General features: G+C 40.7%; 1 protein-coding gene across 1 annotated transcript in view; it reads right to left on the bottom strand.

Moving 5' to 3' along the window:
- CA10 (carbonic anhydrase 10) overlaps window positions 1–14,710 on the bottom strand; it is a 209,802-nt gene extending 195,092 nt beyond the window's left edge. Inside the window, exons 1-2 of the mRNA XM_072881275.1 lie at window positions 14,575–14,710; window positions 14,229–14,316 (exon numbers count right to left, since the gene is read on the bottom strand). Of these exons, the coding sequence (XP_072737376.1) occupies window positions 14,229–14,289 (61 nt within the window). The 5' untranslated portion in view covers window positions 14,290–14,316; window positions 14,575–14,710. The remainder of the gene's footprint in view (window positions 1–14,228; window positions 14,317–14,574) is intronic.
- Window positions 14,711–15,333: the final 623 nt, after the last annotated feature.

The raw sequence follows: 15,333 nt of genomic DNA, 5'->3' as shown, positions 1-15,333 counted from the left end.
AATCAGAAATACATTATTTTTCAGTTATTTTAAAGGGTTATTAATTTATACAAATTAAAAATACAGCTTACTCCCCTCTCCCAAGCAGATTAATGCAAGTGCAGTTAAAATGCAGAAGTATACTTTCCTATGACTTTTCCACATCTTCTGCGGTGAACGCAAAAGCAAAAAATTTCTGCTTGTTTTCAGCATATAATGATAGGAATCGAAAACACGTTCAGAGCAAAATATAATTAGATTATAACCTAAGTATGCTTCCTATGAAAGAGGTAGTTACACTGTAGTTTAAACAAGCACCAAAACCTAGTTGTTTAGAGCTAGACTGTTGCCATTATTTATTCAATCAAAATCAGTTTCTTCTTCTGTATTTCATGTAGACATTGCATATGTCCACACCAATCTGGCAGGCACCAGGTACTCAACTCCTTTCATCAAAGGAAATAATTTTTAAAAGAATATGTTTTACATTCTTCTAGAACTCAAAATCAAACTCTTCTTTTTTTAATTACATTTTTAGAATGGAGTATGTCACAAAATCAGAAACACTTGAAAGCCAAAACAATTCCAATTTGCAACCCTAAGCACAGATGTGATAAATAGGGCCCAAAACACATACGTGAGGGGCTCCATCCCTCTCCTTGCCTAATGTAAAGCTATCCACTCAGATTAAATGCCCCCAGAACTCTCCCAGCCACAATCACAGTCTGATTTCTTCCACGTGCCATTCCCTCTCCCCTAACTCCTGTCTCTCCCATACTGTACTGATGGAGACCTGTTAAAACTCTCTTCGTGCGCCTTGTTTACAGATCCCTGCTGAAACCCAAACCACTACACTGTTGTGCCCAAAATTTCCTCGTGTCTCAGTAGATGGATGAACTGTTTCCTCATTTCCTTCCTCTTTTTTTTTTGGTACATTGTTTTTCACCTGGGGAAAACTTCTTATGCCTGCACAGAAATTAAGTACTGAAATTAAGTACAGAAATTATATCTAACTGTGCTAGATCTATGGGAATAGCCCTGAGCCCTGATACTCCAAATACTGTGCTAGTTTAGAAAACATAATTTTCCAAAATCTTGAACAGCCATTTCGCTTTTGGCCACATCTTCAAATGTCAGTAAAACCCACTTGAGGGGACAACCACCACTGTTAATGGCAGAGAAACTAAAGGGAGATAGTGGCTATTTTGACAGTTAGGGACAGTGGCCACCATTTGTAACAATGAAGTAAAGACAAGATTTAATTTCTATTGTTCTTATTTGAGCTTCTACTAATGCCAGCTCGTATCTAAACATAGTAAAGCTTTCTTCACCCACACTCATTTAAAATGCTACACACTTTTACTGTGCTATAGAATAGGATAAATAAAAAACTATAAATTTCACTTCCATTCAAGAACAGCCAAGATTACTGTCTCAAAGAGCAATACATAATAGGATACTGCTAACACCAAACATCAAGAAAGATAGTTAAAACCATTACAAATCCATATCTCTCAGTAACTTAACAATCTATAGGTTTGGTCAATTTAAAAGATCTAGGAACAGGGGTTTAGTGGATTAGTAACAACAGACCATTAATCTCTGCAGCCTCAATTTTAATCCAGCAATGACCAAAGTGATTGAAAATCATTCTGACGACATGACTAGTAAAGCTCTTAAGTACAGTTCTCTCACATACCTGAATCCCAGCAGCAGAGGTCACAGTATGTTTCTAATGGGACTATTTACCAAGAGACCTCTGCTTAATACTTAACTAAACTCAATGCCAACATTTTTGGCAGAGTAATTCCACTGCACACTACCTCTGTGAACTAAGAGCTGATTTGAAGATTTTATTTTACACTTTATTTCAGCCTATATTAGCAAAGCTTGCTTTTTTCCCTGGCAAAATATCCAAACCAAACTTTTGTAAAACAAATACTTTTTTGTTTCTACATAAGATTTTAAATAAACGTGTAGGAATTGCTGACTGTCATTCCAAGCAAATGCCAGATTATTTCTGTACAGTTTATATAATATCAGTGAAAGTTATATCCAAAACACTTAAGAGTTTTAAAAATAATGCAATAGTATTATGTCATATACTCTGTTTTTATACAGAAGAATGCTCTATTTCAAAGATTTTAAGTTTTGGAGTATTCAATGACTAAAATCAATTCTTAGGTGTCCAGTAATGTTATGTGATCAAGACACATTTCCTCATTTGGTCCTCCACAACAGTTATTAGGATTATCAGTAAAGAAGCCATTGAAAGGGAGACCTTTCAAAAAGGATTTAAATTCAACTGTTATTTGCTGTGGTCTGAAATCTGAGTCATAGGTTCTTTTTCAGGAGCATTAAAAGGAAGATGCTGACTACCCTGTCAGATATGCTCTTTTATTACTGCAAAGTAAGTAAGTATTTAAAAACATAAAAATAGTAGACACAGAAGGTCCCGGTTACAAAAAGTAAGGAACTGAAAATGGGAGAGTTACAAGCATGAGTTATGAGAGTTACTTGCTGCTGTTTGTGAAGCATCAAGTAGAGCGGAAGCAGGACAATGGCTGGAGGACAGAAAGGAGAAAGTTTGCAGGCTCTGTGCCCTTTAGTAGATATAGCCCAAATACATAAATATGATGTCAATGTACTGTAGAGCTTTGTCCAGCCATTTTTATAAATAGTGCAATACTTACGTAAACTTTCTTGCCCATGGTAGAAATTTATTCATAATACCATATATGAAGCCTTACTTCATTTAAAACGTGAGGAATTTTTCTACTGATACATACTGAATATGCTACCACCTGCTCTCAGCAGTAGAGAGGACATGTTTGGCTTGTTTTGGTCCCAGACAGAGGGATATACAGAACCTCAGGTATTTTTATATATCCCCCACAAGAAGTTTCCTATATTGGTCTGACTAAACTCTGCTTATGCAATCTAGGCTATGCCAGCTGCCTGCACGAAACTGGCATGAGGTTTCCCAAGCACCACTGTTGGCACCACCTGGTAGAGTGGTGCCATCACTGGTAGAGTGGGTGCCTCATAGCACAACATGGCTGTGCCACTGTCCTTCCACCAGTCATGCCACACAGCCCCACAGCCCAAGTCTGTACACAGGATGTCCTCTTTATATCAGGACTTGAGGTCTGATCAAAATAAAATTAAAATTTGTGCTGCAAAAAAAGTGGAACAGAAATTCACATATGAAAAGCATTGTGTATTACCACTCATCTCTTGTTATTTCACTTTTTAGTTTTTTGGTTTTGTTTACCATAGTCCAGGGGAAATCTCTTTACTATTGTGAAAAATTGTGTCTGTTCAGGGCACCCATAAAGTGAGAATTAACAAAGTACTATCCAGATTATTTTAATTCTAATTGTACATTTTTCTCTTGCTATGTTAGCCATACTAGAAAAGTCCGTATCTTCACTTTACCACACAAAGAACTGATATGATTTTACCTGGATAAACAACTATTTTCTACACAACTGTATAATTTAATCACAGATTATGAAAATTTCTGCTCATCTTAGCTGGGCTTTTCCAAAGGCTTTGTACTACTTGTGTATTATACCACTGCTACTCCTTGCTTCAGCAAAGCACTTCAGCGCATCCTTAATCTAAGTTGTTTTATACAATTACATATTAAGACTTAAGACACAGCAAAACACTTAAGCATGTCTTTTAAGTTTTGCATTTTGCTGAATCTGTGTATTAACGTATCACAATAAAATTTAAAGAGGATGACTAAGTTTTTAGCTCGCAAGTATGAAAACATACTTATGCTACCTAATAAAAATAAATCATATTATTTATTACACTATTTTGCATCCTGTTCCACAGTGAGCTAAATACCTGTGACTCTAGAGCAAACGCACAATTACAGACTGGCAAAGATGAATTGTTAACAACTTGGAGAGAGTGCCAGGGGGGCTACTGAAGATAAAAATTATGCATCTGCAGATAACTTTAAATCCCACTTGCAATTACTAACTGCCACATAGCACCCTCAGGATCATCTGGGCAAATGAGAGAAGACTGTGGAGTCCTTGTAGATTACTTTGTTTTCCAGCAGGCACAAAAACATACTATAACAATAAGATACCACTTATAAATACGAATGTGAACAAAAAAACGGCAAACGGTGAAACCAGGTGAATATACTGGAAAATAAAAAGTGGGAGTTACAGACATCATGGGTGAAATGCCTTGGGGTGAGGATTTCACCCCCCAAAATAAATTCACATATGTGTACACAGCATATCCAACAACTGCATCAGTATGTAAAGGAACCTGTTGGTCTGCTGAGAGAGCAAATTTCAAAGAGAAAATTTAGGGCCAAAACCTCTGGTGCCCTTAACTTTCTGTTGTCACCTACATCTGCGCCAAGTGGATGTGAAATATGAGGCAGGCAAAGCGCTGCACTTTGAGGAACCTATTTGTTACTCATAGTCACAATAAAAACGTAAAGAGGCCAACTGAATGAATGTTAATAATTTAAGCAGAATTTAAATAACACAGCTTTATGGAGGAACCTTGTGTGGATCTGAATTTTACCTTAATATCACACTAACTCCTGGAAACCAATTTAAGTTAAACTCTAATTGATGTAATTCCTAAGTATACCTGCCGTGGTTTAGTCCCAGCCAGCAACTAAGCTGCTCGCTCACCCTCTCCCCCATGGGATGGGGGAGAGAATCGGAAAAAAAAGTAAAACCCGTGGGTTGAGATAGACAGTTTAATAGGGCAGCAGAGGAAGAGAAAATAATAATAATGATGATAAAAGAATATACAAAACAAGTGATGCACAATGCAATTGCTCACCACCTGCTGACTGATGCCCAGCCAGTCCCCAAGCAGCGATCGCTGCCCCCCAGCCAGCTCCCCCCAGTTTCTATACTGAGCATGACACCATATGGTATGGAATAGCCCTTGGGCCAGTTTGGGTCAGCTGTCCTGACTTGGCAGAGCATGGGAAGCTGAAAAGTCCTTGACCAGTGTAAGCACTACTTAGCAACAGCTAAAGCATCAGTGTGTTATCAACATTATTCTCATACTAAATCCAAAACACAGCACTATACCAGCTACTAGGAAGAAAATTAACTCTATCCCAGCTGAAACCAGGACAATACCATAATTACACCTCACGGTAACTTAACTGCTATTACTATGAAGAGAAAAAATACCTCGTAATACACAGGCAGAGAGAAAAGGAGGGATCCAGCCTCTGAGAGGACACACCAGGCCCCATTCTGTGACCCTTCACTCCCGGGGAAGCCACACAAGTTTAAACACTGAGGATAAATCTAGCTGAAGCAAACTGCACGAAGTCAAGAGGCAAGGGAGCAGAAATGACCATGAACTCACTGCTCAGCTGGGCTTCAAGTTCTAGAGGTTTCAAAATGGTTGTTTTATGTTTCTTGGGGCCAGACTGACAGGTTTCATCGTCCACTGAACTCATCGAGTGTGCCCAGCTGCAGCTGTCCCCCCTCCCATCAGAAATCGAAAGGCAGCGTTAGCATGTAGCTTATAAAACCCGTTTTCAGGAAGATGTTTCTAGGAGTTTGCAAGGGCAGGCAGTGCCACACGGGCAGTCACCTTCCTGTGGGGCACAGCCTCTCAGTCCCCTGACATGAGGAGCAGGTGCAGGAGAGCCGTGCAGGTCAGCCACCCTCCTGCCATCACCAGGCATGTCTGTAGTGAGGAAACACATCCCCAGCGAGGAGGCAGGTCCGTGGTCAAGCTGGTTAGTCCAGTCAGCAAGGCGAGACGAGGTGAGGAGCAGCAGGGCACAAGGCTGAGGGCAGGTGGGGGACTGAGGTTAAACGCAGCTCAGAGCCGCTGAGGCACCAGACATGGCTTCTCACGGTTCTCTCCACAGCCTGACCCAAGGCTACTCAGCTGTGCAGGATCAGAGCTGACACAGATGAAGCAGCTGGACCCCAGGGGTGGGGGATGAGGCTGCAGAGCCTGTGGGCTCATCCCCGGGCCTGTCACTGCCTTCCCTCCTGACCCTGGCACCAGCCTTGTGCCATGGAGGCCTCGTGCTCCCTCATTTCAGTGAGGTGATTCAATGTCATGCCCTGACCACAAACAAGGTGTAAGAGTAATCCTAGTGCTGCAAGGCAAAAATGAGAGTGAAAATGGACTGTAATTACTTAAATTGCTGCTGGGTGACCTTTCACATGACGTTTTACCTCAGTTTCTCCATCTGTGAAAGTATGGCCGATACTACATGCTCCCTGCAAACTGTTCCAAGGTCTGCTACTGAAATTCATCTTTTTTTTTTCTTTTTGACTGAAATATAATGCAAAGCTCTTCTCATTCACACCTTTCATTCTTAGAAAAATCCAGACCATACAATCCCATTCACAGAAATCTCCTGCCAGTAGCTGTTCACACACTCCCAAGCAGCAGCATTAGGACCAGCATAGGGTCAATCAAACACCTTTTCTTTCCAGCAGCAGCAGCCCTTCTCTTCCGTAACTGCAGCTTCCCACATGGGAAATAACACACCTTACCTGCAAATGGTATGGCGTTCCACCTATGTATGAACAAATAGCTCATTCTCCATAAAATTTCACTTTCAGGGGCACTACTAAAGTATTGTTATCCTTTTCTGCCAGCAAGCACAAATCTTCAGCACTACCTTCTTCCTAAAGAGAGAAAGTTTATTTTCTCTGCCATGATGGCAAACACAAATTAAGGCTCTTTCTAGCTGCCCAAGTATGTCACCTTGCCAAACAAAATTTAGCTATGGCAGTAGCAAGCTTTCCTGACTTGCTCCTTCAGTTACCCAACCACCATCCTACTGGGAATACAGCTATCAGGCAGGGTTTGCTGGAGGACATGGTCATTCCAAAATCACTTCAAATGGTGCAGTTTTGTATAGTCACACATACCAAAAGACCTTTCTCTATCACTCATTATCTTTTCCTTTTAGCATTAATAAGGCAAATTCTGTAGGAGTCCTGCTGTGCTAGTCTTTCTACCCATGGCAGAAGAGAAAAACTCCATTCTGATGACTATTCTTGAAGCAGAACAGGGCACTATAGTAGTTAATAGTAGGAAAGAAATTGGAAACAATCCACAAAACTGACAAGAAGATGATTTTTCAAAAACATGTTTCCCTCTAAATCCATCTACTCAAACGCTACTTCCAAAAGCTAGAGATGTCAACACATTTAGAGGGGAAAAAAAGGATAACGTTGCTTAGCTTCCTCCTCCATGCATGTGCTTAGAAGCCACTTTGGACCAGTCAGTGCACAGCTTATCTGTTCCATACTTAAAAGCCAGATGACAAACATACAGTATTCTGAGCTTAATAAAGTTAAGCACCAATGATAAAGGGAGGAAGAAAGAATGTCAAAATGAACAGATAACACTATGGGTAGTATCTTATCTCTATACTTATTTTAGTATATTGTTAAAAAGTACATTCTAATTAGTTATTTGTGAATTACAGCTGCTGTGATATTTTCCTGGGAATAATATTACAAAAGATAAAACTGTGGAGTATTTAAGTTTGATACCAATTTTGCTACAGAAATACAAAGGTTACAGATCCATTAATTTAAACCAGAAATGTTTTCATATGGAAAAATATATCAAACAATGAAAGCATTTATTTTCTTTAGTTTTGACCATTGCTTTCAGTATGCTATGTATGTGGGAACTGATCACCTTCAATTTTTCAAGGTGAATCAAAGAAAATTAAATATTTTAGGGCTGTAATCCTGGATAGGCTGTACCTGGCACTCCACAGGATCACAGAGACCTGCCATCTAAAGCTTTTCACATTGTCAAGCTTTAAGTTTTTGCAATTTGTAAGGCCCAAATCTCATTAACACTACAGCCATTTATAACATTCTCGGAGTTCCAAGGTCCTTTAAAGTGGGTGTAAATATAGGTTTCCTTGTGCCTTCTTACCTCAGCTGTCAACTGCTAAGTACTGCATGAAAATGTTTCCCATATTGACAAATAAGAAGTTTACATTTATGGGCACCCATGTGCCTATGAGGCACCCAGTACTTGTCTACACCACCAGAAAGGCTATTATACTACACAGAATATAGGTCTAAAATGTTTCCATCCTCTATTTTTATGACAATAATAACTTGCTATTTTATATTCCAGCAATTCCATTAAAAGACCCTTTTTTTTTTATCCATCAATGGTTAAACCAGCAATAAAATATTCTACTACTTTGAATTCAACTGTAAACAGGTTGGGCTGCAAATTCTCCTAAATACCAGATTATTATCCTTTTTAAAAAGTTATTTCCTATTTATTTACCATTAATGTTTCAATTTATCTATCACAGTGGATTTTTTTTTTGCCAACTAATATTCTCCGCTGTATGGACAGGCACTTTTGCACTTTCTGATGGCATTACAATGGAAGTGCAGTCACACTATACAGTGTTGCCTCTAAACAAGTCATTTAAAATTTAATTCCTATTTTCTATTCCTTCCAATATGATGTATAGTTAAGATAAAAACAAGACAGGAGCAAAATAACACTTATCACAGTATGTCAGTGTTGTCCATAACTGTCATCTAGTTTTGTCTGCTGCTTGAGCTGGTAATGAGATAATCATAAAACAGTTTTATATAGTCTTCTATTAACAGCCCAGATGGGCCAATCATCCACTTCAGTCTTTGCCATGTTAAGTTTAGCCATAAACAATCAGTAACGATGAAAACAGCAGCTCCCTCCTCAGCTAAATTACAACCTTTCAACCAAGAAAGCAAGCACTACTTTGACCAATAGCAACAAATAAACAAAACAACCTTTTAGGGTAAGCAGGAATTTCTTGTTCATTGATATACGAGGAGTATTCATAATGCAAATGCAAAGCCATTTCAACCCTTGCTGAATTTAAAATCTAGCTGTTGTAGATTTAAAAACTGAAACCTTTCCAAGAATATCAAGGGCAAAACTTCTCTACAACATCAGTTGCATCTTAAAGACTTAAAGAATACCCTGAAATTGAGAATGCTTATTTGAGTTGGGGTTTTATTCCTGTTTATAATAATTCTGTCTTGGAGGCTTGGTATCTAGTTCAGTTGCATTAACAATGAGGCAACACAACAAGGCGAAGAGGTCCCTTTGAAAACTGGGTCTCTTCATCACTGAGATCTGGAAAAGAATAGCAGCGATTACCAGTTTCTTTCCATCAGTTTATTGGATGGAAAATAGCTCAGCATAATACGTGCAAAACTATTCATAAACGTTCCCTTCTACTACCTTTACATAAGCTAAAAATATGTGTGTTGTTTTGGCACTTCAGCGCCTATCTGGTCACGCTCTAGCTGTAAAACTAACAATAAAAATAGAATTATGAAAAATACAGTACACACAAAAAAAAAGTAAAGCAGACATTTATAGGAGACTACAAGGCTATTTCCACAGAATTTTAAAGCAGAAACATCTTCACACCTTTTGAAAAGGCGGCAACATCTCTGAAGTGAGAAAGCATTCAAGTGCTAAGGAACTGAGAGTCTTTGGATCCAACATATGGCCTCCATCCTGTGTTTGAATGTGAGCAGGAGGATTGAATCCACGTGGATTTTCAGTAACATCAACAAACTCCGTGCAGGCATGAAGGTTTGCCCACACACATGAAGCTGTGGAGATGGGACAAAGCAGGAAGGAATGCTGTAATGGATTGAATGCCAAAAGCTCTTAGTTACCAGATGCACCAGGCTGCACGTTATACCTTTCTATATGCCTAGTGATTACTTTCTCTCATACATATATATATATATATATGTGTGTGCTATGAATAATTCCTTCCCCATGGATATTACATTTCTTACTTAGAAGTGCCAGAAAAAGCTCTTTCTGTGACACTATTTGAGAATAATTAACTTGGTTTCAACATTTTCATCCAAACATAACAATGAACCATTCACTGTTAGTTACTAATGGACATTAAAGCCTTGATGTTCTTCTCTTCTACAAGACTACTTTAGCTTGAATTATCTCAGGTTGTACAATGCTAAGAGAAGAAGAGTTATCAGACCTTACAGACCACCATTCAGCAGATAATTCAAGCCCTGGCATAATTTAGAGTTCCTACAGGACAACTCTGTGTTATGCTAGGTAATAAGAGCTCAGAGACTGCAGAAGCAGCAAGACAGAAAATGAAGTGCAACTGTGCTCCAAATACACCCCTAGCCCTCAATGCCAGGAGATGCTACATCAGATGCTCAATACACAGTGGAATTCCTTGATAGACAGGATTTTTTTTAATACCATCTTAGTTGTTCATGATACATGATTTATGATGCCTGTGTGCTGCCAAACAGACCAAAGAAGTTACATTATAGAAGGGATCTGCCCCTGTGTGACTTGAGGACAATGGCAAAGGATGAAAATACTTCCAAATAATAAGAGAGCTGTAGGGATTGCATGAATTTAATCCATATTAGTTCCTGCAAGCCAAAACAATAAGAGGTAATATATCAATTCATAGGAAGCCACAAAGATGTCGAACATGCAGGTTTTATAAATGATTTTGTTGATGGATTAATAGAAAATGTACATAGAAACCTTCTTAATCAATGCCCATGACAGTAGCGTTTTCTTATTTAAATGAAGTATGCTGCAAAGGGTTGAAAACAGCGTCCTGGTTTTTTTCTTGAAATTGATTGTTAATATCTAGAATCATAAAAAAATTGCTCATGGTTTATACAAATGACTCTGCAAGCAAAGGTGGCAGCCATTACGGGATCAACAACATCCCACCTGAGAACAATGATGCTAATTGATCTTTGGTGGTATTATTACTCAGGAAAGAAATTTTGGACATCATACCAACAACTATTATCCTCTTTCTATATAAACAGTATAATCCCCGCGCCATGATTATCTGCGTCTTCAAAGGAACGACAACCAGAGAGGTCTTATTTCAGCATTCTATCTACAGGACATCTTCACTTCTACTACCCTGTGTTCTTTCTATGCTGTAGTATCATTAAAAGGAACAAAACCTCAAAAATCATAATACAAATCATAACTATTTTTCCTCAGAGACTAGAACTCAAAGGAATATATATGCATCATGCCTTAGAAGAAAAGAGGGCTTTCATTTCTTTCTAAAGGATGGAAATTGTTTTCTTGGTCCTTCAATCTGTTCTTATTTCTCATTTGCATCTGCACAAAGAAACTAGATTCTCCTTTCAAACAAGCAATTTCAAGTACCAAAAGCCTTAATTCGGTATGCCAAGAAAACAAAAATATTCCGTTTGTGAAGTTCACAGATAAATTATCTCCCAAACACAAGGGCCAGTAATTTAAAAAAAAAAAAAAATTCCTAAATCTCAGTAGCATTTCTTCCAAACCAAGGAATCTATCATACACAGAGGTAACTGACTGATAAAAAATGTTAGGTATAAAAGATTTTGAAATATATATGCCTCTTTTTAATAGATGAAATTACTGTCCATATACTAAGTCTCACAAAAATTCATGCATGTGAGACATCAAAAAGCCAATTGTATAACTTCATTATTTATTTTAATTAAGAAATACAGCATAAGTGCTACATTCAGCATAATTTATATTTAAATGTCATGTAAATACATAGCAAAAGACAATGTGACATAACATTGAACCTGTTTCAAGTAATAAGTTTACTAATAATAAGTAAAAAAAAAAGTTTACTAATAATGATAAACTAACTTAATAGTCTGTTCAATTCAGTGACTGACATCATCCCTTTGAACAGCAGCCCTTAATAGGCCCTAATCCAAATAACCACTGGAATTAGTAGGAGGGCCATCACAGGTTTAAATAGACACTGAATCAAGCATTTGCTGATGTTCAGGAAAGATCCTGAACAGAAGACCAGTCTTGTATCTTCATTGCTGAAACAACTGACTTAATAAGAAAGAAAAAAAAGAAGAAAAAATAATACTACCACATTCCTTAATTCACATCCCTATAATTTGCAGCAGTGTGCTCAACTAGTGGTTTTTTTAAGTAACACGTTGAATGAATGACCAGTGCTGAAGTGCTAAAAATACACAGTTTCTGGAATCCAGTGTTGAGGCAAACCTTAACAGGCTTCATTACGCCTTCTTTTACTTACACTGTTATCCAGACATCCCAGCTAGATAATATGCAACAAAACATAGTGTAAAAAGGATGACAGAGGAAAGATACAAAGCATTAGTGCCAGTCAGGTATCTACAGATCTTAATCCCTTTTACCAAGATGACAAATCCTACGGATTCCTGGAAAAAAAAAAAAAATCCCTAGGAAGAAGGAAAAAAAAAAAGAAAGCCTAAATGCATGCACGCATCCTCTGTGTGGTTAAAATTAATTATTTGAAACCACAGCTTTAACCATGCAGCAAAAGCATCCCACCATTCATTTATTCACTTTATTCCCCCAAAAAGAACAAAAAAGGAGAAAAAGAAAACAGAGATGGATATCAAATGGATATGTTCTTAGTGCTAGAGGGAGATGGAGAGCGATGAGAGCCCCTGCAGGACTCATCGCACTCTCAGTTTCAGAAGCCTGGGTTCCCATGTCTGAAGATGAGGAAAGCAGGGGGGGAGATTAGGAAACACTGGCAGCTAAATGTGTGGCATAAGGACCTGCACAGAATGGGACAGCTTCTGTCTGTCTCAGGATATTACTGTCAGAATGGCCAAGAAAGCGATGAGCTTCATTTTTCCATTCTCACTGTGGTACTTTAAAAAGTGCCTAATTTGAAGAGAACTGGACAGGTGGCATATCACGCTGAGCTAAATAGATAAGTGTGAGATTTAAATGACAAGAGGCAGCAGGTTTGCTATTCTAAAGAGTGAGAGGGTGAATTATTCTGATGGTACCAACGGGCACAAGTAGAAGGTCAGCCTGGGGTTGCTGCCAGTGTCACCCGGGTGCCTGGTAGCAGATGGTGCCAGTCTGTAGGGATAAAAGAAGGGCTGACGTACCCCGCAGGCCGATAGCAACACTATTTGCTCAGGAACAGAAAAGTTTTGGGGCAGGTGCAGGCAATACAAATTAACATAGATGCTGCCACCCCAAAGGTCCGTGTAAGTCTCCCCAGCCTAAGGGCTGTAAGGGTGATCAGTCAGGAAGTGCTGCAGAAAGCGCAGTGGGGGCAGGCACTGCCAGGGTGAGATGCTGCAGGGGCTGCTGGCTGGCTGGGAGCCGGCCCAGGCCAACCTCTGCGTGGTCCCAAGGGAGCTGTGGAGCTCCCTCTCTCTAAGCACCTCCAGGCTGGACACTGAGATGTCCACCAGAACCCCCTACCTCCCCCCTGCAGTGCCTTGCCTGTGTTGCTGGCATTCCCATTTCCGGACTTATGCAATGACTTGGGGGCAGAAGCAGCCTGCAGAGAAGTGGAACAGCAGGAGACGCAGGCAGCCTGGATCCCCATGGGGCTCCCTGAAGTGTCCCAAACTAGAAAACTGGCCACCTCCCCACTCCTGCCTCCTGCAACATAATTATTCCAGCATGACTGACATGACAAATTAACAAGGCAGCCAGGGCTTTTGCAGTAGAAGGGAGTGTTTTCCCCAAGAATAAATTGTTCCAATCCTTTACGCTAGACACCCGGCCGTGCCTATTCATTAATTGGACAAGCTCTGGTGACAACTGAAATTACCCGACTTCTACATACTGGAAGGGAGAGAGATCTTTGCAAGCTTAAAATAAGAAGCCTAAAGCTGGAATCCCAGCCACCAAGGAGTTCTTTGAATGGGGCTTTTTTTTTTAAAAAATTAATTTTCAGAGCACGGTCACAGTAAAGCTCCTTTTAAAAGCAGAGGCACGTTCTTCGGTGTCATTCCTTCCTTTGCAGACGCTGAACTGTGGCACCAGAATATGACAACTCCGCCAATGAACCGCAAACCTTTTAAGGTCCACAGATCAGCTGAGTTTAAGAACTTCAGGAGCTAGGAAATTCTGGGATTACTGCAATGTTGCGATTAATTATCACAATCAGGTACATTAGGAATTATAAGCATCTACTTAATCAGTACACTGTGGTTATATATTGCGACCAATGTATCATAATTACTACACAGGTATTGGAATTAAGGGGAGGGGGATTAATGTTTGTTGATTTTTGTCACGATCCACTCACAACACATCGTTCATTTCTTTTTCAACTACTATTTTGATTTGGGTTTAACTGTACCTCTTGCCCCTTGCTATGGGGAAGCCTGGGAACCCTGTATGGTATTTCTCCTGCCCTCCCCGCCCTTTCTGTGCTTGCTGCGTACCTGAAATGCAGACGATGAAATTCGCTTGCAGAAGAAAAAGCACCTCCCAAACAATTTCCATCCTCCGATTCTCATGCCAAGTGCATCCCTCGGCGAAAAAAAATAACAAAGATCAATATCGCAGTTTGAACGATCCCAGCAAATTTCCTTTCGGACTTGCAGACTGTATTCCCCAGATGTGCTGACAACACATGTCCGAGCTCTCTCTCTGCGCGGCTCAAGCGAGATCCCTTCCCTTCCTTCGCCCTCCAAAAAAGACCAGGAAGCCAACTGCCAGCACCAGGCTCTTCCTCCACGAGTGAGAAAAAAATCCACCAGATTTCCCAACAAGACATAGACAACAAACCCCAACTGATCCGGTCCGGAGAGTCTCTATTCCAGGGCGGCCAGGTGCGAGTTAACCCCAAACTCTGCACGTCTCAGCGGGGCAGTGCCGGCATGCCGGGGAGAGGGAGGTGGCGGAGGGAGGGGGTTTCCTCTCCTGCTGCTACAAAATGAGCGGAAAGAGATTAACACCCGCTGCAACGCATTCGCCCCCCCGCATGCTACCGCACCTCCACGGCGCGGAGCACGTAGCAGCCAGCTCTCTCCAGCCCTGCCGGGGTTCCCGCAATCCCCGGCGAGCCGAGGCGGCTTTCCGCCAGGCGACTGCAGGGGTCGTTCTTGCCCCGCGCACGGAGCTGCCCTCCCCGGCCGCGTCCCCCGCGACCACCCCCGGCCGCCGGCCCACACCCGCGCCGCTCCGGGCCCGCAGCTCGGCGGCACAGCAGCGCGAAGACGCCCCGGGAGGGGGGGGCTGGGGGCTGTGTTGCATTGGCGCTCGTCCCCCCCAAATCTGAATTGCAGAAGTCCAGAGTCTGCAAGCAGCGGGGGCTTGCCTGCATCGCCGGCCGGCTTCGCTGAGAATGCCAATATTTTCAAACTTATTTAGACAAGAAGGGAAAAAAAAACAAACCCAAACTTCTCGCGGTTTTGGTGGTAGGAAGGAGGATACAGGCAAGAGTTAGCGAAGTACTTGCGCTGCAATGCCTCTCTAATTGCGTTCCCCAAACCACAATACTTCTGCATAGATTCCCCCCCCCCCAAAAAAAAAAAGCAGTGTCAG

This window comes from Ciconia boyciana, chromosome 16 (genome assembly GCF_034638445.1).
Source record: "Ciconia boyciana chromosome 16, ASM3463844v1, whole genome shotgun sequence".
NCBI classification, from domain to species: Eukaryota; Metazoa; Chordata; class Aves; order Ciconiiformes; family Ciconiidae; genus Ciconia; species Ciconia boyciana.
Note: the sequence above shows the minus strand (reverse complement) of the source record. Positions and strands in the feature narration are given on the sequence as shown.